We start from the raw sequence: 23,953 nt of genomic DNA, 5'->3' as shown, positions 1-23,953 counted from the left end.
TTGGAATCTCATGTATAAATACAAAATGTTACATTTATTGTTGGCTTGCTTGCACCCTCAGAGCATAACAGTGTGGGCCCTTCACTGTCTGAAATGTGTTCATTGCTGAGCAAGCACTATTCTAACTAGTACACTGTAAAATCCGATAAGAGTCAGGCCAACAACATTAAAGCTCAAATACAATGGTTGCATTTATGCATGACACATGGGTGCATGTATGCATGAATGTTATGTGTACTTTAAAATTCTAAGATGTATTTTGTTATGGGATTTAAACATGAATTACGTCACACAGCGTTGCATTAAAAATGTTGATACATTGATACAGTTATAGCATTTATCTGATATAGATGTACTCTGTCTGATATATAAACATTGCTTTCTTTTTTGTTACCTACACAAATAGAATCACCCTGACTCTAGTACTGTATGTCACACGGGATCCTGTTGTAGCCATGCTTTTGTATAGAAAGGTTGTATAGAAAGTGGTGTTATCATTATCACTATTGTGAAGTGCTAGATATGCAAGGAAGTCAGCCTTGTGAATGAGACATTGTATAATGTTAAAATGCAAAGAGGAGGGATGTCCCAAAAGTTAGTCTTTTTGTGGCTTTGGATGGAGCACAGCACAGAGCAGAGTAGGTGATCTACTATGCTTGCCCTCATATACAGACAGACTAGAAGTGGAGGTGATCTACCATGCTTGCCCTCATAAACAGACAGACTAGAAGTGACCGTTGAGTAAAGCCTGATTTATACTCAATTGTACGACAGTGTCACTTCACTTGATGCGAAACGTTGTCAGCTTGTAGATCGGCTCTTGTCGCCAAGCGACACTGAGTGACGCAGTATAAATGAAGGCAGTGTCTGTACGCGTGTTTAAACTATACACACCTATGCCATGCCACATTGGTGCTTGAGGAGCTGGTGCATATCTTGAGACGAGGGAAAATGTTGAAGTTGGCTTCTCAAGCCACTCACATACGCCACTTCAAATCTGCATTTCTAAACCATTAAACTCTCTTGTAATTATAGCACAGCAATCACAAGGCATACAAGAATGTGCGAACACATACGGTAGAGACGGGGGTGGCAGAGACTTCACAAGTTTGAACAGGTGTTATTGAAGTGAGGTACATTACGTACATGCTGGATAAATGTACCACTTCACATTAGTGCAATGATTCTATCAATTATAGGCTGAACTTGACGCTCTGTAAGACGCTCTGTAACCTCAAGTATCTTTCCGTGTTCGGTTAATGTGTTTTTTACTGTCTAAATCTGTGTCGGATCGATCAATGTCAGATGCACTGAAAAGAAAATGGCTTGGCCGTCGGCATACTTGGCAGCAAGGTATATGATTGAACTATAAAAGTGGAAATGACTATCAAATGTTGTAAGCTTTTGAATGCTCTTAACTCAGTCTCAGCTTCATCCAGAATTGGTGCAGCCAGTCACAGTGTACTTACCTAAGGCAAGCGTAGGCTTAGTGGAGTTTAAGTTATACTCTGCTAGTACAACTATTTTATTCTTTAAGGGCATGCAGAAGTGTCCTGAAATATGCTACAATGATTTGGCTGCAGGTACTCGGGTATCTATTGATTATGAATTTACACTATTCCAGAGCTTAGCTAGGAAAAAGGATTTACTGTAATTGTTTCTGCTCTGCATTTCTAAAGACTACTGCTGCTATGCTCCCAGTAGTCCATCAACAATCTTCAATAGCTATATTGACTGGAAAGTTAACCTGAAGCACAAACATACCATACGAGTGGATAGAAGAGCAGCAAGAGTTAATCTATAAAACAACAAACTATATGCAAGAGCAAGTTATATGTTGTCTCACTGCATTGCCCAGAGGCACTGTTGAGGGGTGGCAACAATAGATAAACAGACTCAATGATGAACTTGAAGGATGGCAATGATGGTTGGTTGATTAACCCCTTAAAACCTGAGACTGATTCTACAAATGTCTTCTAAATCCAGTTTTAAAAAAAAACGTACAGTATGTTGCGATAATTTCAGTGGTTCATGTTAAGGACCACCCAAAATAATATGTATTTGACTGCGGACCCACTATCTCAAAATATTTTGTTCCAGGGACCCCTCCAGAAGCAAAGATTTTAGTTACTTTTGTTTGCTTTAAAAAATATATATATTCAAAGATTTGCACAAATGTTCACGATATATTTTTTCAGATCTACAAGCTCATAGCGCGGCACTCTGTGCTGCGCTATGAGCTTGTATATCTGCTATTTTTGAATAGACCAAAGAAATCTAAAATGACACATACTGTGTATGCCTTCCTGGTCAGCTGGTCAGTCGGTCCATCCTTTTTTTGGGGGCGGCAGTGGGTCAGGAAATCCGCCTAAAGAGTGGTTGTCTGGTAGCTGCATGGTCCTGGTTTGATCCCCGGCTCCTGACACACAACCCCTACCCACTCCCACTGAGCAGGTTGGTGCCTTGCATGATTGCTGAATCGCTATTCTGAAATTGCGGTTTGTGTTTGAATGGGTGAATGTAAAATACTGTACTTTGTAAAGTGCGTTTTAGTGGTTGGAAGACTTGAACATGTGCTGTATGAGAATGCAGTCCATTCCAGCTGGATTGCCATGGAATTTGCTGTGCACCTTCATGCTCCACAGAGGATGAACCCTACCGATTTTGGTGACTCCATGGCCTTTCCTCTAGTGCCACCCTTAGGCAGATTGCAGGATGAAGCCTACTGATTTTGGTCACCACCCTTTCCTATAACGCCTGCTTCAGTCGTTATACAATGAATTACTGTATACACGCACACACTCGCACACACACAATATTCTGTCAGTAATAGGGTGTGCGGAGAAGCACAGCCTCTAAGGCCACTAGTGGGACTTTTAAACTTAACATTTATACTTACCATGCATACTGCTACTGCTGGGTTACGGTCACACCAAACTTTGGTTTCAGCATGAAAAATGCAGGGTTTGCGTGCCCACCTGTTTAGTGCAGTCTACTAGAGCCATATGAAATCCGTGTTAACGGAATCGCGGACGGAATCGCGGAAATGACCAATAAAAATGGAATTGGAATAAAACACGGAATATTGCAGAATTTGGAAAAAAAAAAAAAATCGCGGTAAAATATTTTTTTTTACCGCGAATTTTTACAAATCCACGGGACACCACCATTTTGCATGGCCACATCCTACTTTATAAACAGTAAAATCCACGTAGAAATAGTCTTAGAAAGACGATAGAAACAATAATACATGCGCGACGCCATTTTGCGCATGCTCAGACCGAAGTCACCGAATTATTTTGGGAACATTTTTGCGTATAACACAACAAGGGCCATGTATGGACTGTTATATCTTTAACATTTATTCATTTCCACTTACCAGACACTTTTTTTTATGGTAAAAATGAGCATAAAAAGCAAAATACAGAATTCAGAAATATTAAAATGGAAAAAACAGAATTTGGGAAAAAATAAAACGGAATTGGGAAAAAAATAAAACGGATTTCATATGGCTCTACAGTCTACAAAGCAGAGCAGCTTGAAGCGCAATCTGTCTTCACGTTGCCAGACAACCAGATATGCACCTGACACACATATGCTTTCACACCCAGATCACACCAAAAATGTTTTTAAAGCAGTCTCTTTGCCTGTTCACCGTTGTTTTCTTAGCTACTGTTTTTATAGTTCCAATGAAGCAACAGCCACAAACTCTTGTTTGTGGCTATGTTCAATGCCATTGAATCTCCATTCTTCTCCGTTTGGGACAGAAGGGCCGCCTCTGAACTCATCCGTTTGGACAGAGGGGGAAAAGCAGCAACAGTCTCGCCCTGGCGCATAGAACACATAAACGCAAGGTGTGCGCAACACACAATGCCAACAACGCTCCGTTCCCTTCCCATTGAAAACCATTGCAACTCAGGCCTGTTTTTCCCAAGAATAGAGGGTTTAAGTGGTTAACGTTATGGTTACCATCCAGGAAATACCTTCAGTAACTCAGGGCCATGGCCTAGCGTCGTCAATCCAGCTACTCATGCTGTTAGTTACTGGCTGTCAGTTTGGCATCTTTGTTTTTCACAACCGAGCATAGCCACACTGTGGCTCAAGTTAGTTAAGTTAGTAAAAATCACACCCTGTGTGAAGGAAGCGGTGCCATATATGGAGATCCCCGTATTGATGTTGTCATCAATATTTGTTTATGGGACAGACACACACCCGGACACACGGACACACAGACAAAGTCAGATATAGAGCGGTTGGCACCGCTAAAAAAGAAGGTAAAGTGAGGTAAAGCAAGCAGGTGCACACCCCGCACTCGGGCGGCACCTGTCAACAGGGAGTGTTGGGCGAGAGTAGGACGAAGGCTCTACATCCTCCTCACAGGCAAGTGTGTTAGTTGGATACAACAGTGTGGGGAGGAATTATTTGGCATGACGACTACATTTGGGAGAAAAAGGGGTAAAAAAAGATAACACCCTTCAGCTCCTCAGTGTGCACGTACTGTATGTGTATGCAGTGCACTACTCAGCCCAGTGGTCTGAATTTTGTGAGACTGGGAGCTTGTAATGGTGTTTTCCTGCTCTTTAGAGGGCTGAGCTGTCAGCAGGAACCAGGTGAAACAGTTTGTTTGGCTTGCCACTCAATGGACACGTTTCATTGGCACCTCGCTGGAGGTCAGCAGTAACTGACAGCCAAAGCCACAGGGGTCAGGCCTGCTACCACAGCTCTTACTGGAGAGTGGATTACACTCTAGGTGGGGCAGATGGGCTGAGCTGGTGGCTTTTGGGGGAGCTAAGATTATGGTCCTGTGGCTGGGATCTCCAGAGAACTGAGAATTGGACCACAGTGCTGCACAGCTCCAGATTCAGAAACTTTAAACTTGTGTTTAAACTCAGCTTTAAAACCCATCCTTTCTTCAGATTTTTTTGGTATTCTTTAGCCTAGCTACTTTGACTAATGGAGACAAGTAGATGTGCATGACAATAGCTCATTAAAGCAAATAGCATGGTAGATGAATATTGTAAAGGAGCTTCCTTCCTTCAAGGAAATGAAGAACAGAAATGAGAACGTAGGTTGTTTATTAAATTTTGTTTGTTGTTTTTTGTTACCGCCCAGGGACAGAGATTTCAGGATATGGAATAGACTGTTAGAGAGCACGACTCTAATGGACTGTTTTCACAGCAGCTTCACTCGCCACAAGCAAAATACATATTCTTTTCTGTTTTCAGAGAAAACAAATATTTTCACCTCCCTTTCTCCCCAGTTCTGCCACATGCATTTCCTCCTCTCCTCAGCCTTCCTCTCCGATCACGGCCAGACAGAATGACCTGAGTGCATCAAGGACAACACGAAGCATAGCAGCATAGCAGCTACAGCGAGACAGTGAGCAGTTCTTTTCAGGTGCCTACTCAGGATCAGAGGCTGCTAGCTTTACCATGCATTACCTACAATAGTGTCTCCTAGCAAGCATACAGTCACTGGATACGTTGGATGAACTAACTAGATACAGGCTGGCTTTCCTAACGTGTCTTTTAGAACTGCAACGTTATGGTTTTTACAGAAACATGGCTCAGTGGCACGGACTGTTCACTCGGTTACTGTCTGGCATTGGGGCCTGATATAGCAGGCTCAGGGACAGTTTCTATCCCCTGGGCCATAATGGCTGCAGCATACTCCAAATGAAGCCAGACTTTTTTCATCTTCGGTGGGGCTTGTCGAACCAAACAAAGTTCTTAGAGGACAAAACTATTTTGTACTTGCAACTGCTTAGTTCTGAGTTGTGAACCTTGCCCACTCAATAGTCTGCCTAGCAACATCCAGAGTGGCTCAAGCTGTCTAAAGCTCTGGGACAGTGTTTTTTTTTTGTTTTTACCAAGGATCTCTGCTAGGTTTCATCACCCTCTGACGTGCATTGGCAAATTTGTCGCAGAGGTTTTGCCATTTCTTGCGACAGGTTGTGGGGAGGGGAGCTTAGGAAAGACACGTTGAGATGACACACCGTCCTCTAACAAGGGGAGCTGAGTCCTGCTTATACCCCCCATACTTGAATGAAAGATGGACTGGGATAAGAGCAAAGTCTGGGGTGGAACAACGGCTCCACATATTTGTAGACATTATTGCCAAAACATCTCACCATCAATGATGGTTTTTAAGTCTGCAATCAAAGTCAGACCGTCAGTGATGTTTGGTCCACATAAATACAATAATTCACTCAGTAGATTGCAGACCTCTTGTCAAGACCTAAAAATCTGATGGAATCACTAAGGGAAACATCAAGGGGTCACCAAATCAATATCATCCTCTTCTAAACAAGAATGTGCTCAGCAAATTTCATGGCAATCCGGCTGTTCCTTTTTTTTTTTTTTACATTATCACAGATGGGTAAAACACAACATCCTCGGGGGAGGTCACTTGCAAATCACATGTAATAAGGGCTGCCTACCATTATAACATTAGTAGGGGATTGTTTTACTCTCAGACAATCATCTTTTCAGTTTAGTACACTTTGCAATAAGATAACACTGATGTTTAATGTGTTGATAACCATTATTATTATTATTTATGTATGTATTTATTTATTGTACTTTTTTGTTGGGGGGAGGGGGTAGTATACAGTGAAAACGTATTTCTTCTCTGTCCTTTACCTGCTCCTGCCTTTGAAAATATACAACTCAGGTCAGGCAACAAAAAATGTGCAAAAAAGACTGGGACATAGTGTACCTCACACCTAAAACTAAAGGTGCCTGTACAATACTGTACATATGACATAACCCAAGCATTTGCAAAACTGATGCCTCGCTTTGGTCCCTACCCTCGACTGCTTTGTTGAGCTTTTTTAAATAAAAAAAAAAGTCTCTTTTTTTGTTTTATATATATTGCTGAATCAAATCAAAAAGGGATTCATTTCAATGTTATGTGTGCTAAGCAGTTTATTCTATCCAACCTCAACAGCCACATTGAGGATCACTGTCTTATATAACACAGGAGTGAGTATTCAGTCATGCTGGCAGTGTATTGTTTCAGCAGAAATGCTATTTTAAATGGCGCAAACTTCCTTGCTCAAGTGTTCTAAATCTGCCTGAAAGCAAGCATCTAAATTAGCATAATATCCCGATTTCAGAACAGACTCTTAAGGATGGCCCCAGACTTGTCCATTTCTCTCATTTGCCTCCCATTGCAGTGTTGCCTGCTGATCACACCCACGCCTCATAGTGAATGCCGTGTGAATGTGCTGCATGGGTATGGTGGTCTTATGCACCCCCAGAGCCCTATTATCATGCTCTATGCTTCTCCTATTAATCTTAATAACTATAGTAGGTTGACGAGGCAAGGTATATGCATTCAGCTCATACTGGCCATGTTCCGCCTGACTGTTACTGTCGGAGCGTTGAGATCACTGACCATATTCACACAGTGGCCATTTTGCTCTTACGTCACCCCACCCCATCCAACTTCCACGATAAATTATTGTGTCACTCCACCACCATTTTTGCACCACTCTCACAAATCCTATCTCTAAGTGGAGTAAAAGTCCAACCTCCAAGTGGGGTAGTTGGTTGGTGTAAATGTCATCCGGGGTAGATGGTGTGAATTACTAATCTCCAGGTGGCTATATGGTGTAAATGTCTAATCTCCAGGTTGGGTATATGGTGTAAATGTCTAATCTCCAGGTTGGGTATATGGTGTAAATGTCTAATCTCCAGGTGGGGTAGATGGTGTACTAGCCATGGTTCACATGAAGCTTGTATACAAGCGTCATGGTGCCGTGTCCCCCAGGTTTATAGCGGTGTTTGATTTTTGTTACATTGCCAACTCTCACATGTACATAAACGTTCAGATTTCAAATATAAAGTGCTTACCCCCGAGCCACGGATGTTACAAGGCGATGCGACCCATGATAAGTACCCGTATCTCCCGTATTGTTCAAAAAAAGCATTTTAATCCCATCGCCGGCCATTTTCTCCAAATTGTCTCCGATACTTTCAACCATGCGACACTAATGGTTGGGAGGTGTATTGCACTCTGATACAGTACATTACAAACAAAAAAAAACAAAAAAGGTTAATGGCCGGCGATGGGATTAAAATGCTTTTTATTGAACAATACGGAAGATACGGGTACTTCATGTGGTCCACATCGCGAGGTAACATCCGTGGCTCGGGGGTAAGCACTTTATATTTGAAATCTTTATGTACATGTGAGAGTTGGCAATGTAAACAAATAGAACACCACGATAAACCGGGGGGACATGGCACCATGACTATCATGGTATGACAGTCATGTTTCAGGGCTAATGGTGTACAAGACCAAGCTCCAGGTGGGGTGGTTGGAGTAAAAGACCAAACTCCAGGTGGGGTAGTTGGAGTAAAAGACAAAACTTCAGGTTGAGTAGTTGGTTGGTGTAAATGTCTAACCTCCAGGTGGGGTATTTAGATTAAAAGACCATCCTCCAGGTGGGGTACTTAAAAGTGAATAGCTGTATTAGTGCAATGTAATGCAGTGTGCTGTAAGCCTGGAGATTTCAGATCAGTCCTGGCCTTAAGAGCTCCCTGCTAATCAAAGCTAGTTTTCATTAGCTAGTACCCTGTGTTTAACAGCACATCAGCCCCCCTCCTCTCTCTCTTTCTTCATCTATATCTCTATCTCTGTGTCTCTCTCTTCCATCCATTCCTGCCCTGTGGCCGCAGCCCTTGTTTTCTCCGTCCTTGTGCAAATGGCCAGTATAATCCTTGGTCTAAGTGCCTTGGCCTGTCACTCCACATTTGCACTAAGCATCTTTCCTTCTCTCATCTCCTTTGCTCTAATTGCATTGTAATAAGCAATTACAGCTCTATTTATGCCCACTAGAGCTGAGATTGGACCACTTTTCTAAAAGGGCAATGAGGGAACGGAACCAGGCCAGTGGCCTTCCTCCTCAACTTGTAGCCAGACAAGAGAAATTACTGCTCCTATTCTCTCTCTCTCTCTGTCTGTCTCTCTCCCCCTCTCTCTCTGTCTGTCTGTCTGTCTGTACAGTATCTCTCTCTCTCTCCCTTTCTCATCCTGATTTTGTAATGCTTCTTTACTGTACACTGTGTCTAGCATGTGTTCTGTCTTGCGTAGATGCCTAAAACAAAACCCCAAAGCCGATTGTGTAGTTGGTTGATGCTTTGTGAGTCAGATGCAAATGAGCAGGAGTAGTGCTTACCTTGGTTCCTTGGTTGGCCATGATTTGTGTGTGTCTGTCTGTCTGTCTGTCTGTCTGTCTGTCTGTCTGTCTGTCTCCTAGGCTTTTGATCATGTGACACTGCATTGACAGAAGCTCTCTGCTTCCTTATGAACGAGGCCACTGTTGCTATCTGAATGGCTGTAATTATATCCTGCTTGCTAGAATGAAAGCAATTGTTCCTCTTACAACAAATTTCTTTGAGCCTTTTCTACATATCTAATACTATCCAATTATTATGATACCTCCGCTGCCGAGAGGTATTGTGTCCTTGCCTGTTTATTTAAGTCCCATATTTGTGGATGCGGTACAGTATCTCATTCTTAGGAATGTCCTGTGGTGAATTTCATGACATCTGGCACAAACTTCCATTTGGAGTGATGGATGAACTGATTAGAATTTGATGATCAAAGGTCAAGGTCATTGTGACTTCACAAAACATGTTTCATGCATTTCCATCATACTGTACATGTAGTGACAGTGAAAGATAACTATGTCACAATTTTTTTTTTATTCCTTCAAAGTCTTCACTACATATGTAATATGAGCCTGGTGAGACATGGATGTAAAGTTCAACTGTTTGGCAGGGGTGTACTACTGTATGTTTGCACAATGTTTGTGGCTTTTTGTACGTGAGGTGATGAGCGCAATGAGGAGCACTTTGTAATCATAGCTAGAGAAGTGTGTGTGTGTGTGTGTGTGTGTGTGTGTGTGTGTGTGTGTGTGTGTGTGTGTGTGTGTGTGTGTGTGTGTGTGTGTGTGTGTGTGTGTGTGTGTGTGTGTGTGTGTGTGTGTGTGTGTTGATGGGTTTGACAGGAGCATGATAAAATATAGAGGTGAATACTGATTCTAAATTGAAGAGCTGAAGAGTATAAATAGTGTTGTTGCAGGGAGTTGGTGACGGGGCGTGTGGGGGTCAACTAAACTCCATAATTATTTTGTTAATATATTATGCTGTAAGATAGGGGGAAATGTTACATCCACAATAGAGAATTTAGGGCTAGGCAGTGTGACCACACAGCATCACCCCCAAACCCACCAACTGTGTTCCATCTCAAACTGCTCAACCGGCTCATCTGTACAAAAAACATGCTCCTATCTATACTGAAAATATTCTGTCTCAGTGCAAACTTCAAACAAGTTGCACTTACATTGGTGAATGTAAAATCATTATTTCTTTCACTCATGGGTCCATTCCAGTTTGTCTGTCAGACCAACAGGTCTGTTAGAGATGCTCTTAGATTCAGCTTACACTGATATGAATTTCACAAACCTAACCACATAAACCCTAGCATTCCTATTCTGGCCATGTCTAATAGGCAAACATTCTGCGAAAATAGCCGAGCATTCGCTGAATGCTACAAGCTCACAACATGTCGCGATGCGATCTTGTAGATTGCCGTTTTTGGTTAAGAGATTTGGACCAAATAGATTTGGACACCAGTCAACAAGTATACGGTTTAAGTGGTTAAGCCCACCCTGCTATACCCATAAATCAGAGCCAGATTAATACATTTCATAAGCTAATATAATAATATGCAGTGTTTTTTAATAAGGGAACGGGGGCAGAGACACAATATGTTCGACAAAACGCACAGGAGGTATTTCCTTTTAAGATATTGGGTTGTTGTGAGTTGATGCTGAGGCTGAGGGAACAAAGGAGAGAACGGAGTGATGGAGGAAGTCAGCTGTGCTCTAAGAATAGATTTTCTTCTCCAGCGATGTTTTCCAGTGTAAATTTCCAGGGAAAACTAATAGTTGCTTCAGTCACCATGTGCTCTTGCATTTGCCATGCTACTGCAAACATAATCAAAAGAAAACACTTGAAGCATCAGAGCGGCAGAATTTCCCCATGTAAGCGTAAACTAGAAGTGAAACCTCAACATCTACATAAATGCGTTATAAATTGTATAATTTCCGCTCAGCACTGCCTCGCCACATACAAAAAAGTAAATAAAGAATCTGCCCATGTATCCTGCTGGTGCATCTAATAGTCTTTCAGGCTTGTGTCTGTGGTGTGCGTTCTGTAGACTGATTTGTTGTTGAAAGTGTGATACTGGATCTTCCAATGGGTTGTGTTTGTTGCTACTCTACGAATAGAACCTCTTACTTGTTCACAAATAATGAGAAGCTGCTTTGTTAGTTGCAGGCTCTGTTTTGTCATTTTCCTGAGTGGTGTGGAAGCCTTTGCTCAAGTAGATGCACATTTGTATAGTAGAGGTGCAGTAAGGCGCATTGCTCACATATCTCAATTATCGGCCGCAGGAAGTCACACTTATATTTGCACGCACTCACGCACGCACGCGCACAGAATTTGTTTTCCAAAGCTCAGTGTTCATTTAACTCTGGGAGTGTAGAAAAGAACCCTTGCAGGACCATTATTTGTGTAATCACTTGTAGTGGTGCAGTACAGTGAGGTAGCCTGGGCTATTAATCTCTTTGATAATAACCAGCCTCGTGTAACCTGATAAACTGCAGAGGATGTTGTGTCATTTTATTACTGGGTGATTCAGTGGGAAACTTAAGGTTAGAGAGCTTGCTTCCATGTAGTTTGTTGTGTGTAAAATGACCTTCTACATGCATCATCTAGATTAGTTATTTTTAACTCTCTCTCGCCTCATTTTGCAAACTTGGATGGCACTGAGGTTTCACATCTGTTTTTCTGTAAAATCTTTTAGATTTATTTTCGCCAATTTCAGATGAGCTGGATGATCTTGCATTTTCTATGGGATTATTAATAAGTAGGGATGCAACGATGCATCATGCAACAGTTATTTTTCTTTACAAATATGTAACGATTCAAATCGGTTCATTGAAAAATGAATCGCAGTGCTCTTTTTAGGGGTGCTGTAAGTAATTATTTTTCTTTTGTTTTGTTAAATAAGTGTTGGCTCTGTATTCCCATAGCAATCATTGATATAGATATAGTTTGTTCAATAACAGGGCCCTCCAGCTCTTTACCCCATTTAGACCTGAGGCCGATTCTAAAAACGCCTTCTAAATCCTGACCTAAGTTTTCTGTAAAACGTCAAATATTTATTCAAAAATGACAAAAAATGTATACTGTACATAGCCACAACAACCCCAAAAGGGGCTCCCGGATTGAAAGGTATAGTTACGTATAGGAGTTCCAAGTCTAAATGGTTTAAGTAAGTAAGTAAGTAAGCAAGCACCAATTTCATCAGGAGAGCTAGAACTGAGAGGGAACTCATACAGGATAAACAAGTATAATTGGAAGTGATTAAACAAATTCTGTAAATGAGCAAACAAAATTGCAACTGGAACACAAGCTGTTAAATTATCTTTGTGTGGTTCTCTCTCCGGAAAATGTATTTTATGTTTACTAAAGAGCTTAAGAGACAGGGAACAGGTTTCCTGCGTCAACAGGTTTTGCTGCAGCCACAGGTTTTGGCTCGTCCATTTGATGCCTCCAGTGCAGCAGTTAAAGTTATAAACTGTGTGTGCCTTTGATAACGATGCTTGCAGTGTGTTAACGCCTTAAGTGATACTTTTTGGTTAAAACAAAAAAGAAAATTTCAAAAGTTAAAGCTCTAGGCCTATATTGTGATAGTTAATCATTGCTATAGTGTTTGCTCAGTAACAAGGGTCTCCCCATCTCTCAAGCTCTTTTGTTAACAGAAAAAAAAAATCATTTGGGTTGCCAATTTCAGCCAACCAGGAAACCGTACCGATTTATCCGCTTCTGTTTTATAGTGTTCCACTTTAAATCTTGTCAATTGTGTCAGCACTTCTAATTTCACTTGTTAATGCTGTATCCTTTCTCCTGATTGGATAAAATTCATAATAACATCACATTTTCGCAAACAAACAAATCATTACATCCCTATTATTAAGTGTCAGTGAAAAATCTTTACCCACTGATAGAATACTTTGTGGACGAAGAAAAAGCTAAATAGAACCTAGAGATTAAGATATGACCAAGAATGTCTTGGGCTCTACATTGACTTCGATTTTTATTTATTTTATTTTATTAAAAGTCTAATTTATCTAAACAAATGTCAAAATTGATCTAAAGAAAATAATATCAAACAAACTACAGCTACTGGTGCTGCACTTACTGCATAGTCTGTCTCAAAGAAATAATTAGAAGCTCCACCATGGATTATAGAGAAATAGGACGACAGTAAACAATCATTCTATACAGACAGCTATTTGGACTTGCTAGTGTTTACATGTAAAGCTTTGCCGTTGTCTAGACCTTTCTGACTTCTGTGGTGCCTAGCAATTAGTAGCTGCAATATGTATTTGGATTAACAACAAATTGCTGTGTGTTCATAACAATGAATGTCAAAGAAGAGGAAAAGTGTCAAAATGAATACAAATCTCAGTTGTTTCATTTAGTAAGCATGACATTAATGACCTCACTGTGTGATAATGGCTAGTTATGTGAGACAACTATTAGGCATTGTGCTCTATTTTGAATGAGTCAAACATTTGTAAACAAGCAAATATTAGTTTGAGAATTGCCGGAGACACTAAAACACAACAAAGCAATAAGTTATATTGTCTGCCATTGCCATGGTGAGAGAAACAAGGAAAGTAATTGTTTTGCACCAGAGCTCAAGAAATCCCATCATCCACTCTGCAACTAGTCACAGAGTATAATGACAAGGCTGAAAGTTGACTGTCTAAAGACAGGCCCTGGGAGCAGGGCTTAAAAATGACTGGCAAATTGGTGGCTGAGACATGTGGAGAGGGAAGCTGGGGTGAAGATTGACTTGCTTCCTTCACTTGGATTGAGTGATGTTGATAAGTACTCAGTCTGTTTATCTGTAAGTGGGTTGCCAATGGCAGCGCCCAAGGCAGATGAACCCCTAGAGGTTGAAGGCTTAATTTATACTTTGTTGCACAGCCTTTCACAAGAACACGTCATTTTTGTTGAGCAGCAATTTTCAAAACGGTTATGTGACATGTGAAGTGTAAATTATCCTTTAATGTGGGGGAGGAGAGTGACGACTGCTTAAATCTGGTTATTATCTAACACTAAATCAGCCATTTAACACATTAGCAATGTTAACGTTGCTGCTCAGATGTGACGGTAATATTGTATTTTATTGGAAGAAAAACAAAGTTGACGTAAAATTCAGAATAGTAACTAATCCAGAAAGCAAAATTTGCCTGCACTAAAGCCATATGTTTTCTGTACGGCAGATCAAAGCGTATTTAGTAGTTTAAAAAAATCACCTGGGCCTCGCAAAGTTCAATTTAGATCTTGACCTAACAGGTCGAGCGGGGACATCATTCTCACAGACAGACAACTAGACCAGTTACCAACAGCTGCCACGAATCGCGATAGAGAAAAACACCACGGTCGGTGGCCAAAGTCGAGAGCTGGATCAGGAAACTCTGGTGGTTCTAGAACCACCGGAGTTGCAATATGTAGAACTTCTAGCAACATATTTTGGCTAAATGCTTCAGTTTACAAATGTGTGTACAGAACCACCTCCATAGCTTTTATTGATATCACAGCGTGATTCATGAGGATGTGCTTATTTGTTTTCAAGTTAACTGTCTGCTAACAAAAACCAACCACGTACAGAACTGATTACAATACCCTTCTATTGATGTGGGTACAGTAATAAAGAGAGAGCAGCAAATAGATAAATATTTGGCACAATAATGTATGAATTGAAAAGTAAAGCGGTTAGGTGGTGCACGCACATTCAAGAATTGCAACGGGTGCTGGATCCGACTGAATAAACATGAACAAAAGAAAAGGGTCCGCACACCGTCTTAATGCTCCCGGCAAATTTAATGAATAGAGCGGTCAAGGTAACAACGTTTCGGCCGGTGTGGCCTTCGTCAGGTATGAGGTAACAACGTTTCGGCCGGTGTGGCCTTCGTCAGGTATGACGAAGGCCACCTGACGAAGGCCACACCGGCCGAAACGTTGTTACCTCATGAATTGAAAAGTAACAATATTTTATTAGTAGTAGTTAATAGTTCTATATAGGAAGGTGTGTGAATATGCATTTGTATATAGGCTATGCATTTGTGAAAATGTGCATACATATTATGTTTAATAACTGCCAGATTGCTTCTTTAGCAATTCTTTACCGACTGTGAAGGTTGAAGTTTTGACTCAGCTTCACTTAAACTCACACATTTTGCCACACATTTCTATAGCACTTGTACACAACTTCCCATATTTTATTTGATATGGTTCCAAATTGAACATGACAGATGTTGCCTCTGATTTGTCCCTAAGATTAATAGAGAAGACAAAAACAGCACAATATTCTGTCAAACATAATACAATTGGCATGAAGGCTAAATTAAGAGTTAAATGGTAAAACAATATAAAGAAAAAAAAGTCTATGACATTGTTTCAATACCACAAACGTGATGAAACACATGAAAATGATCTACATAAAAAAGCATCTTGAGTTAATGAGGGCGTCTGGGGAGGCCGAATTCTCTGATAGAAGCCTTTCAGAGAGGCAGGATATATCCATGTGTGTATATATAGTGATATTTATAGTAATAATTAGGCCCTGCTACGTGGTCAGGATAGGTGGTGATGTGCGTAACGAAGAAGCAGTCAATACAGTATTGCCTTCTCAAAATTGAAATTCAATGTCCCTGCGCAAACGGTGCGCAAACTCGTAGCAGGAGACACACAGAAAATAAATATAATGTTTACAGAATGTTAAAAATGTACTGCAGGCAGTACGATCACCCTCTTCAGGTAAAATTTAGGTGCAAACATGCTGCTCTATTTGAAGAGTTAACACAGTAGAAAGAGATGGAGAACAGAAATACTGTCAATCTGGGAACTATTTCCAACAGCTAGTCGAAAAAGTGCCTATCTACAAGCTTTGGCTGAGAGACAAATCTTACCGTCTGCGTCTCCTTTCCATGGAAAATGTTGCTGCGCTAAATAAAGAGTAACGTTATTGATATGATTTGGATTGTGATTTTAAAGATAAGATGTTAAACGGAACGTAATATCGTCGTACCAAGCACAGACACATACTTTTAAAAGGGAGCTGCTGTTTGAATAGAGGACACATTGTTATTAAATTGATCGTAATGTAAATACAATAGTTTTTGGGATGGATTTAAATTTGTATTTTGGGACAGTGGTGAAATAAATTGTCTGGACTGGAGGCCTTGGCGGGAGGGGGAGGGGGCCTGAGAAGCGGAGTTCTCTGACAGAAGCCTTTTTAGAGAGGCAGAATCCACTCAATTACCTGGAAATGCTATATATAGTAGGTTTATATACTATATAGTGATGATTCTTAGAATAAGTCTGAGATCTTTTGGTGCTAGTAGACAGATTCTTCTTTTGTTTTTCACTTCTGTTATTATGAGTGTCCTGCAGTACTGTAGTACCACCTGGTATGGATGTCTGTCTGTAGCTTTAAAGTCACAACTGCTGCAACAAGTGAACATTTGTTCAAAGATTGTTGGACAACCACTTCAGAGGCTCTATACATCTACGTATGATAACAGTATGATAAGGTTGGCAAGGAATATCACTTCAAACACTAGCCATGCTTTGTATGGAGAATATAGGTTGCTGCCTTCAGGAAGGAGATACAGTGTTCCTACATACAATAAGGTCAAACTGAAGAGGTCCTTTGTCCATCAGACGACATTGAGGCTTAATCAGGAGTTATAAGCCAGGGGTAGGCTGAGTGGTGGACATTGCTCTTGTCTTTGCATGTCTTTATGTATGTATTTGTATTTTGTTGTTTTCTTGTGTCATGTCAAATGTGTGTACTGTTATATGTTGCATACATGGTTGTTTCTGGGTCGCAAGACAAATTTCAGTGCAAACTGACAATAAAGTATTATTATCGTATCGTATCGTAAGTTAGGCTCTGCTACATGGTCAGTCCAGGTGGTGATGTGCATAACCAAGATAATCAAAATTGAAACAATACACATTTCTTGTTCACGATATGGAAAAGTGAAACCCAGATCATTTACAGCACTTCCTAACTCAAATGTACCATTAATATATCTGTTTTATTGTCTCCACCTGGCCGAAGGCGTGGCAGAGACTATGTTTTGCACCCTGTCCGAAAAATAAAAGCAAACAAGTTTTTCATATTTTTAGCCTGATTGGCTAAGATTGGTTTCCAAAGTTTACAGGAGTGGTCTGTTTTGAACAAAATGCCTCAAAAAAGAAACAGTGTGTGATTTCCATGAAATTTTGCTCTAAGATTCCCCTATGGGAATTCCAATACAAAATAACGCTGTGACCCAGGGGTATAGCGCCCTCTAGTGGCAGTGATGTCAGACGTTGGTGCTTATAAGGAGGTTTGTTCGCAAGTTCCACATGTGCAGGTCCTGGGGGTTCACAACTGCACAGTAAATTTGTATAAATTCAAATTAAATGCAATAAATAATATGTTTTGGCCCACCAGAATTGGCCCACCACGACCAAACGTACTTGCCAACCCCTGCCTTATGGCTTAATCTTTGCCTCATGTACAGCCATGTTCCTTGTCTTCCTGGATGAAGAAGTCCTTGATAATGTCTTTAAAAGTCCATTTGTTTACCGAGCTCACAATCAGTATTGGCAGGTAATTGAGTCTCTCCTGTATTGAGGGGTGGAAGCAGTTCTTTATTATTCTCAGTCTACAGAAGGGTCTCTCTCCTCCTGCAAGTTAATGGTAAAGTGCAAAAATATCATCAGTGCAATGGAAATGTCACCAGCTTGTCTTGGATAGTATCATTAGCTGGGAGCAGCTTTCTGAGGTGAATGAAAAAAAGTTGGTCATTGCATTTTTATTGGAGTCTAAAGCCCTTGCCAGCTCCATTTTCTTCTCTTCTCCTTTCTGTTCTGGCATCCTGATTTATGTACAGGTTCTGGCATAGCAAGAAAATTCACTCCGACATTAGCTAATAGTGTAGATCAGTAAATGTCTAAGGTTCATGCCGATGCAGTGTTACAGCATATTTGGGGACCCATCAGATTCTGTGACCTGCTATCACTGTTGACATTTTGAGATTGTATGAGGAAAAAAGAAAAAGAAAAACGTACCCTTTTCAGGATTAGGTTGTTTTTGTAATGAAATAAAACTATTTTGACTAAATCAACAATACATAAAATATGTATTGTGTTGTAATAGTCAGTATGAGAGAAACCAAAAAACACTAGACCAGTAAACTGATGTAGGCATACAGTACATTTTAGTAGATATAGGACATAGGTCATAGAGATGCTGCATCTGTGATAATGCAGCTTGAAACAGGCAAGTTGGAAGGTAATTTGAGAATCACAAGGGGCCTAGTGCCGCAGGTACTAGAACCCTAGGTTTTGTATGGAAATTATTATTCCGCGACCGCTACTCTCCTAAAAGTACCTGCATCTCAGAAACCGTAAGACCAAAAATGACCAAACTTTACAGATGGAGCCAAAGTATTAGCGGCTGCTCAGATGATGAAATCCATGTCAATTGGCCAAAACATCAAGCAACTTGATGTTTTGGCCCATAACTTCTGATCCGTAGGGCATCTACTAGATTTTCTTCCATCTAGAATGTATTTGATCCAAATCTGTTTGCTTCTCCTACAAAGCAATATGCATCAAATTGGATACATAGTACTGTAGAAAACTGGACCAAGTGTGAAATAAGTTATTTTATACTGTTTGGAAATTATACATTTTTAAAGTTTTTCTTTCAGTTCAAATTTACATAATCTTCCTTAAATCAAAATTGGCTCAAGCTATTGAACTAAACACGCCAGTGCTACACACGCGCACGCACACACACACACACACACACACACACACACACACACACACACACACACACACACACACACACACACACACACACACACACACACACACACGGTTTCCCACCCTCCGAGTTTGATGTAAGAGCAAAATGGCGTGATGGTCAATTCAAAGTCTTTGATCCCTTATCTTGGGTTCAGCCCTCGCTATGTGTTTGGATCGGCTTTAAAGGTGCACAATACTTTTGAATGAAAACTTAGGCAATGTTTTCCTCTCACTCTTTCCAGATGGTCACGAGAACAAAGAAGATTTTCGTGGGAGGACTGTCGGCCAACACAGTAGTGGAAGATGTGAAGCAGTATTTTGAACAGTTTGGGAAGGTAAGATCTTATTTCTGTGCTCTCTTTTTACAGTGTATGAGCAAAACAAGCGGGTGCAATGGGCTGTGGGATATGTTCAAGTATAATTGTTTGTCCCAGTTTACTGCTACTGCTTCTGTGTACTGGTTCTAGTCATGACCAAGGCCCCCCGAGCTGACTGGAACATACAACATATACTCCACACACGCACACGCCACACACACGCACACGCCACACACACACACACACACACACACACACACACACACACACACACACACACACACACACACACACACACACACACACACACACACACACACACACACACACACACACACACACACACACACACACACATACTCATACTCATACTCACTCATTTGCTCACTCACTGTCTGTCTGACTCACTCACACAAACATACACCTTGAGGACACATGAACACCCATACACATATGTGACTGGGTATAATGCTTTATGCCGCAAGTTGGCATTTTTCATTTTTTTACAGATTATTTAAGTACAGAATATAAGCTTTCATATGATGTATCGTTCATTGAAATAGGAACATATTTGGAGATGTGCTCATTTGAATCTTTCTATAATAGTGCAAACTGAGATACCGGTAATCCCTTCTAAAGAATTGTCACTTCTAGCACCTCTCAGCTCCAGGTAATGGGCGTGTACAATGGGTAATTTATTCAGCCTAGCCACTCCTCTAATCACTCCCCCATTGACACCGTTCAGTCAGCTGTCCACTCTATTTAGTGCCAGGGACCCCCATACAGGATCTGTGTTGTAAAAAATAGGCATATTAAATAATCATCATCCTAATAGATTTAATAAAATATTCATTTGAAAATAGCAGATCTACAAGCTCACAATGCATGCTTGTAGATCGGCAATTTTCAAATAGCTATAAAACCCAGTGCTGGTGTTGTTCTGTGAGAGAAACAAGCTACGAGGTCTATGAAAACAAGCCCAAAAGAAACGACCAGTTTCACCACTTGAGCCCTATTAAATCAGCTATTTTCAAAAAGAATCTTGAAAGCAAGCCCAAATAAGCCGCTACACTTCAGAAACAAGCCAAAACAAAAGCAAACAGCAACTAAATATTTATAAGCGACTTTACAGGAAAACAAGCCCAAAGTCGCTTATAATAATCAGACCTGGCAATACTGTCTAATGCACTGCATCCTCGGTAGCTCGTCGTGACATCTTTGCTGAACTACAACCTGGAGTTTGCACTTTGTTCATTTACAGCCTGTACATCTACATAAACGTTCAGATTTCAAATATAAAGTGCTTAACCCATGGCCACGGATGTTACAATTCACTTCAGGTGGGTCAAAGTACCCGTATCTTCCGTATTGTTCAATAAAAAGCATTTCAATCCGATCGGCGGCCATTTTCTCATCGACTTATAATGTAACAGAGTGCAATACACCTCCCAACCGATACGGTCGTGTAGAGACAATGGCCACAGAGACAATGGCCACCAATCGGATCAAAATGCTTTTTATTGAACAATACGGAAGATATGGGTACTTATTAGGGCCCGTCACTTAATGATTCTAAAACGACTATCTTTTGCAATACAAACCTTCTTCAACATTCGAACTGTGTTTATATGAAAAAAATCGATTGAATTGGCTGTTTTCTACTGATTCTAAAATCGTGACATGTGGCAGCTTTAACCAGTAGCAGACACATATACTGGCACACACACAGACAGGAAATCACTCACTCACTCACGCACACGAGCATGCACACACACACACACACACACACACACACACACACACACACACACACACACACACACACACACACACACACACACACACACATAGTCTTTGAAATGGTACTAACATAATCACCCGCTGTGTGCTGAGATTCATTTTTCTTGTGTCATATTCTGTATTCGCCCAAGGTCACCTTCAGCTGATGCACTCCACATACCATCCGCTCTTGACCTTGGCGTTAATCACGGCATGGAGGACGGATTTTCCACTGGAGCATAAGCTCTAGTAAATTAATAGAACCAATTATTTTGCCTTCAAAGCTAATATGCAGTCTCTCTCTCTCTCTCTCTCTCTCTCTCTCTCTCTCTCTCTCTCTCTCTCTTTCTCTCTCTCTCTCTCTCTGAGAAGAATTCCCCATAGTCGGGCATTTTGGGTTCCTTTTTATTTGCTGAAAGGCACTCTAATAACAACTTTGCACTTTTTAAAATTGATTCATTCATTTTTTTCCCCCCACTTACATTGCTTATAGTCAGGATCCCTTCATCCGTTTCCGTAGATGTGGAAGGCTTTGGACCGGTCTACTGTAGTCTCCAGTTAATCACGACTTGAGAGCTGCAGAAAAAAAACAAGCAGATACTGAGCACATTTTCACTGTGTCTGCTAGAAAAGACTTGAATACATTTTGAATTGATTGAATGGCATAATTGATTGTGCCAAATCGAGTTCTTTTTTTTTACCCCATCCTTAGGAATCCTCCTACTTAGCAGGGAACAAACAAACAAATCAGGGTGATTAAATGAAAGGTGTGTGTGTGTGTGTGTGTGTGTGTGTGTGTGTGTGTGTGTGTGTGTGTGTGTGTGTGTGTGTGTGTGTGTGTGTGTGTGTGTGTGTGTGTGTGTGTGTGTGTGTGTGTGTGTGTGTGTGTGTGTGTGTGTGTGTGTGTGTGTGTGTGTGTGTGTGTGTGTGTGTGTGTGTTTGCGCACACGCGTCTGCGCTTGTGCTATACTGCTCTCACCAGGCCTGTGTATCTGTGTTGATGTGAGTGCATGTGGGTACATCTGTGTGTTTGTGCACATGTCAAAGTGCATCCCCACCAGAAAGTTAATCGGTGTTGTGGGTCTCTCTTTCTCTCTCTCTCTCTGTCCTTCCTGTCAGACACATCGCAGGATTTATTAAATACCTGCCTGTCTGAGAAACTTACCATTATCATCATGATAGACACGATACCCTGCAGACCCACCAGACCAATTAAATTAGTTTCTTCTCTACAGAATGTTGTTGCTGGTGTGCGTGTATGCGCATGAATAGATTTGGTCAATGGGTGGTGGCAGGGTGTCTTTGGATGTACAGTACAATCTTTCATCCAGTTTAACTATAGTAGAACTTAAAAAAACAGGCATGTGTTCTTGACTGAGAATATTCTCAGCAGCGTCTAACTTTGCGCAGGTGTGCCATTGGTGCGGGTGTGATGATGATATACTTCATTGATCCCCAAAGGTGTGTGTGTATGTGTGTGGGCATAATATGTCTGCGTCTCCTGCACAGTAAAATCCTCCACTTGTAACCCTTACGTGTCCATTTTGTTACATTCGTACACTCTCTGAGTTTACAGGGTGGCAGGGAATTATTTTTCGGTTGTCTGTGTTATTTCTGTTACAACACGTCGAGGCAGCATCAGCCAATTAGCAGGATGTGGTCTACAGACGGCAGTGGTTGGAGGTCATAAGGGAAACATCTGCTGTGGTCACAAGTGGGTCACAGATCCAACAGCACCTATCCTCTCATGCCCTCCTTTATCCCTCCCTACCTCGTATCTCTCTGTCTATGAGATGACATTTGTTGCGGAGTGGCTGACAACTCGCGTGTGTGTCAGTCCAGGCAGCCGTCACCGTGGTCAGGGACACAGCTGGCACAACTTCAGAGAAGCCACTCAACAGTCAGAGCCACTTTGGTGTCTGCGACTGTGCACGCCGAAGCAGTGTGCCTTTAAAGTGACTGCGACAGTCAGAGGAGAGAGGCTGAAGTGTGGCCGTTTGTGCCTGATTAGCATGCGTCTCAGTCGGAGCCCCTCAACCAACGCCCTCTCCTCTCTGTTCGCCACAGGCGTCGACTCATGCTGCTACATTTGTCCCACCGGCCAGGTGATCTTGTGTGTTCATCACCAGTGTGTGTGGAGACACGTCTGACCCCTCCTTCCTGTCCATTCCAACTATTTCAGATCATTTCTTAATTGCATTAAGCCAAATCATTGAACCGCTAAACCCGTTGTGAAGCCCACGGCAGTTAAGATAACAAAAAAACAACCTTGAATTATTTAGAGTAGACTAGGGTTTACTTGCGAAAGCCAGCCAGTCGCTTTTCTGAGCTGACTGAGTGTGATCTAGTTTTTTTGTAAAGACTATCAGCAGTCATTCTGTTCTTGTTTTTATTGCATTCCTGTTATCTCTCGTACCCTTCTGTCTCCTCAGAGATGGCTGGGTTATGGCTGAATATGCTAACACTGTGGTGCTCCGTGGCCACCGTGGTCGTTTAATGTCTGAAATGTCTGCAACATTTCAGACATTACAGTCCCAAATAGAATGTGACCCCAGAATTTGGACCTTGAGAGATGTTGATGATGTGCTTAATGTGAGTCACCATGAGACATATTTTGCTCTACTTTCTACTTTCCCGCACAGCTGGGGAAAAAAGGATTTGAAACTAGAAAAAGTGCTCCTCGGAGCACAGGTCTCCGCCAGGTCAGGTAGCTTATTGTGGGCCAGCAATGTTCGGAATTCGCCAATCAGGATGGAATATGAAAAATCGGACAGATCCGTCTTGATCACTTGACTATAGAGATAATGTGTACCAATTAGCGTGATGTAGGCTACTCCTGAGATCGTATGTAATTTAGAAGGAAACCTGCAAGGTATGACACTCTTCACTAAATCC

The 23,953-nt window shown here is 41.3% G+C and overlaps 1 protein-coding gene across 7 annotated transcripts in view; it reads left to right on the top strand.

Annotated features, from left to right (window-relative positions):
- Positions 1–23,953, top strand: part of LOC311057925 (RNA-binding protein Musashi homolog 2-like) — a 266,036-nt gene that overhangs the window by 54,121 nt on the left and 187,962 nt on the right. For 6 of the 7 annotated variants that reach the window (XM_084075124.1, XM_084075125.1, XM_084075127.1 and 3 more), the window contains exon 6: positions 19,205–19,297. The exons of the other annotated variant lie outside the window; for it this stretch is intronic. In XM_084075124.1, coding sequence (XP_083931250.1) covers positions 19,205–19,297 — 93 coding nt within the window. The remainder of the gene's footprint in view (positions 1–19,204; positions 19,298–23,953) is intronic. 7 annotated transcript variants of the gene reach the window in all.

The sequence above is a fragment of the Gymnoscopelus microlampas genome (assembly GCF_963454915.1).
Source record: "Gymnoscopelus microlampas genome assembly, chromosome: 12".
Lineage (NCBI taxonomy): Eukaryota > Metazoa > Chordata > Actinopteri > Myctophiformes > Myctophidae > Gymnoscopelus > Gymnoscopelus microlampas.
Note: the sequence above shows the minus strand (reverse complement) of the source record. Positions and strands in the feature narration are given on the sequence as shown.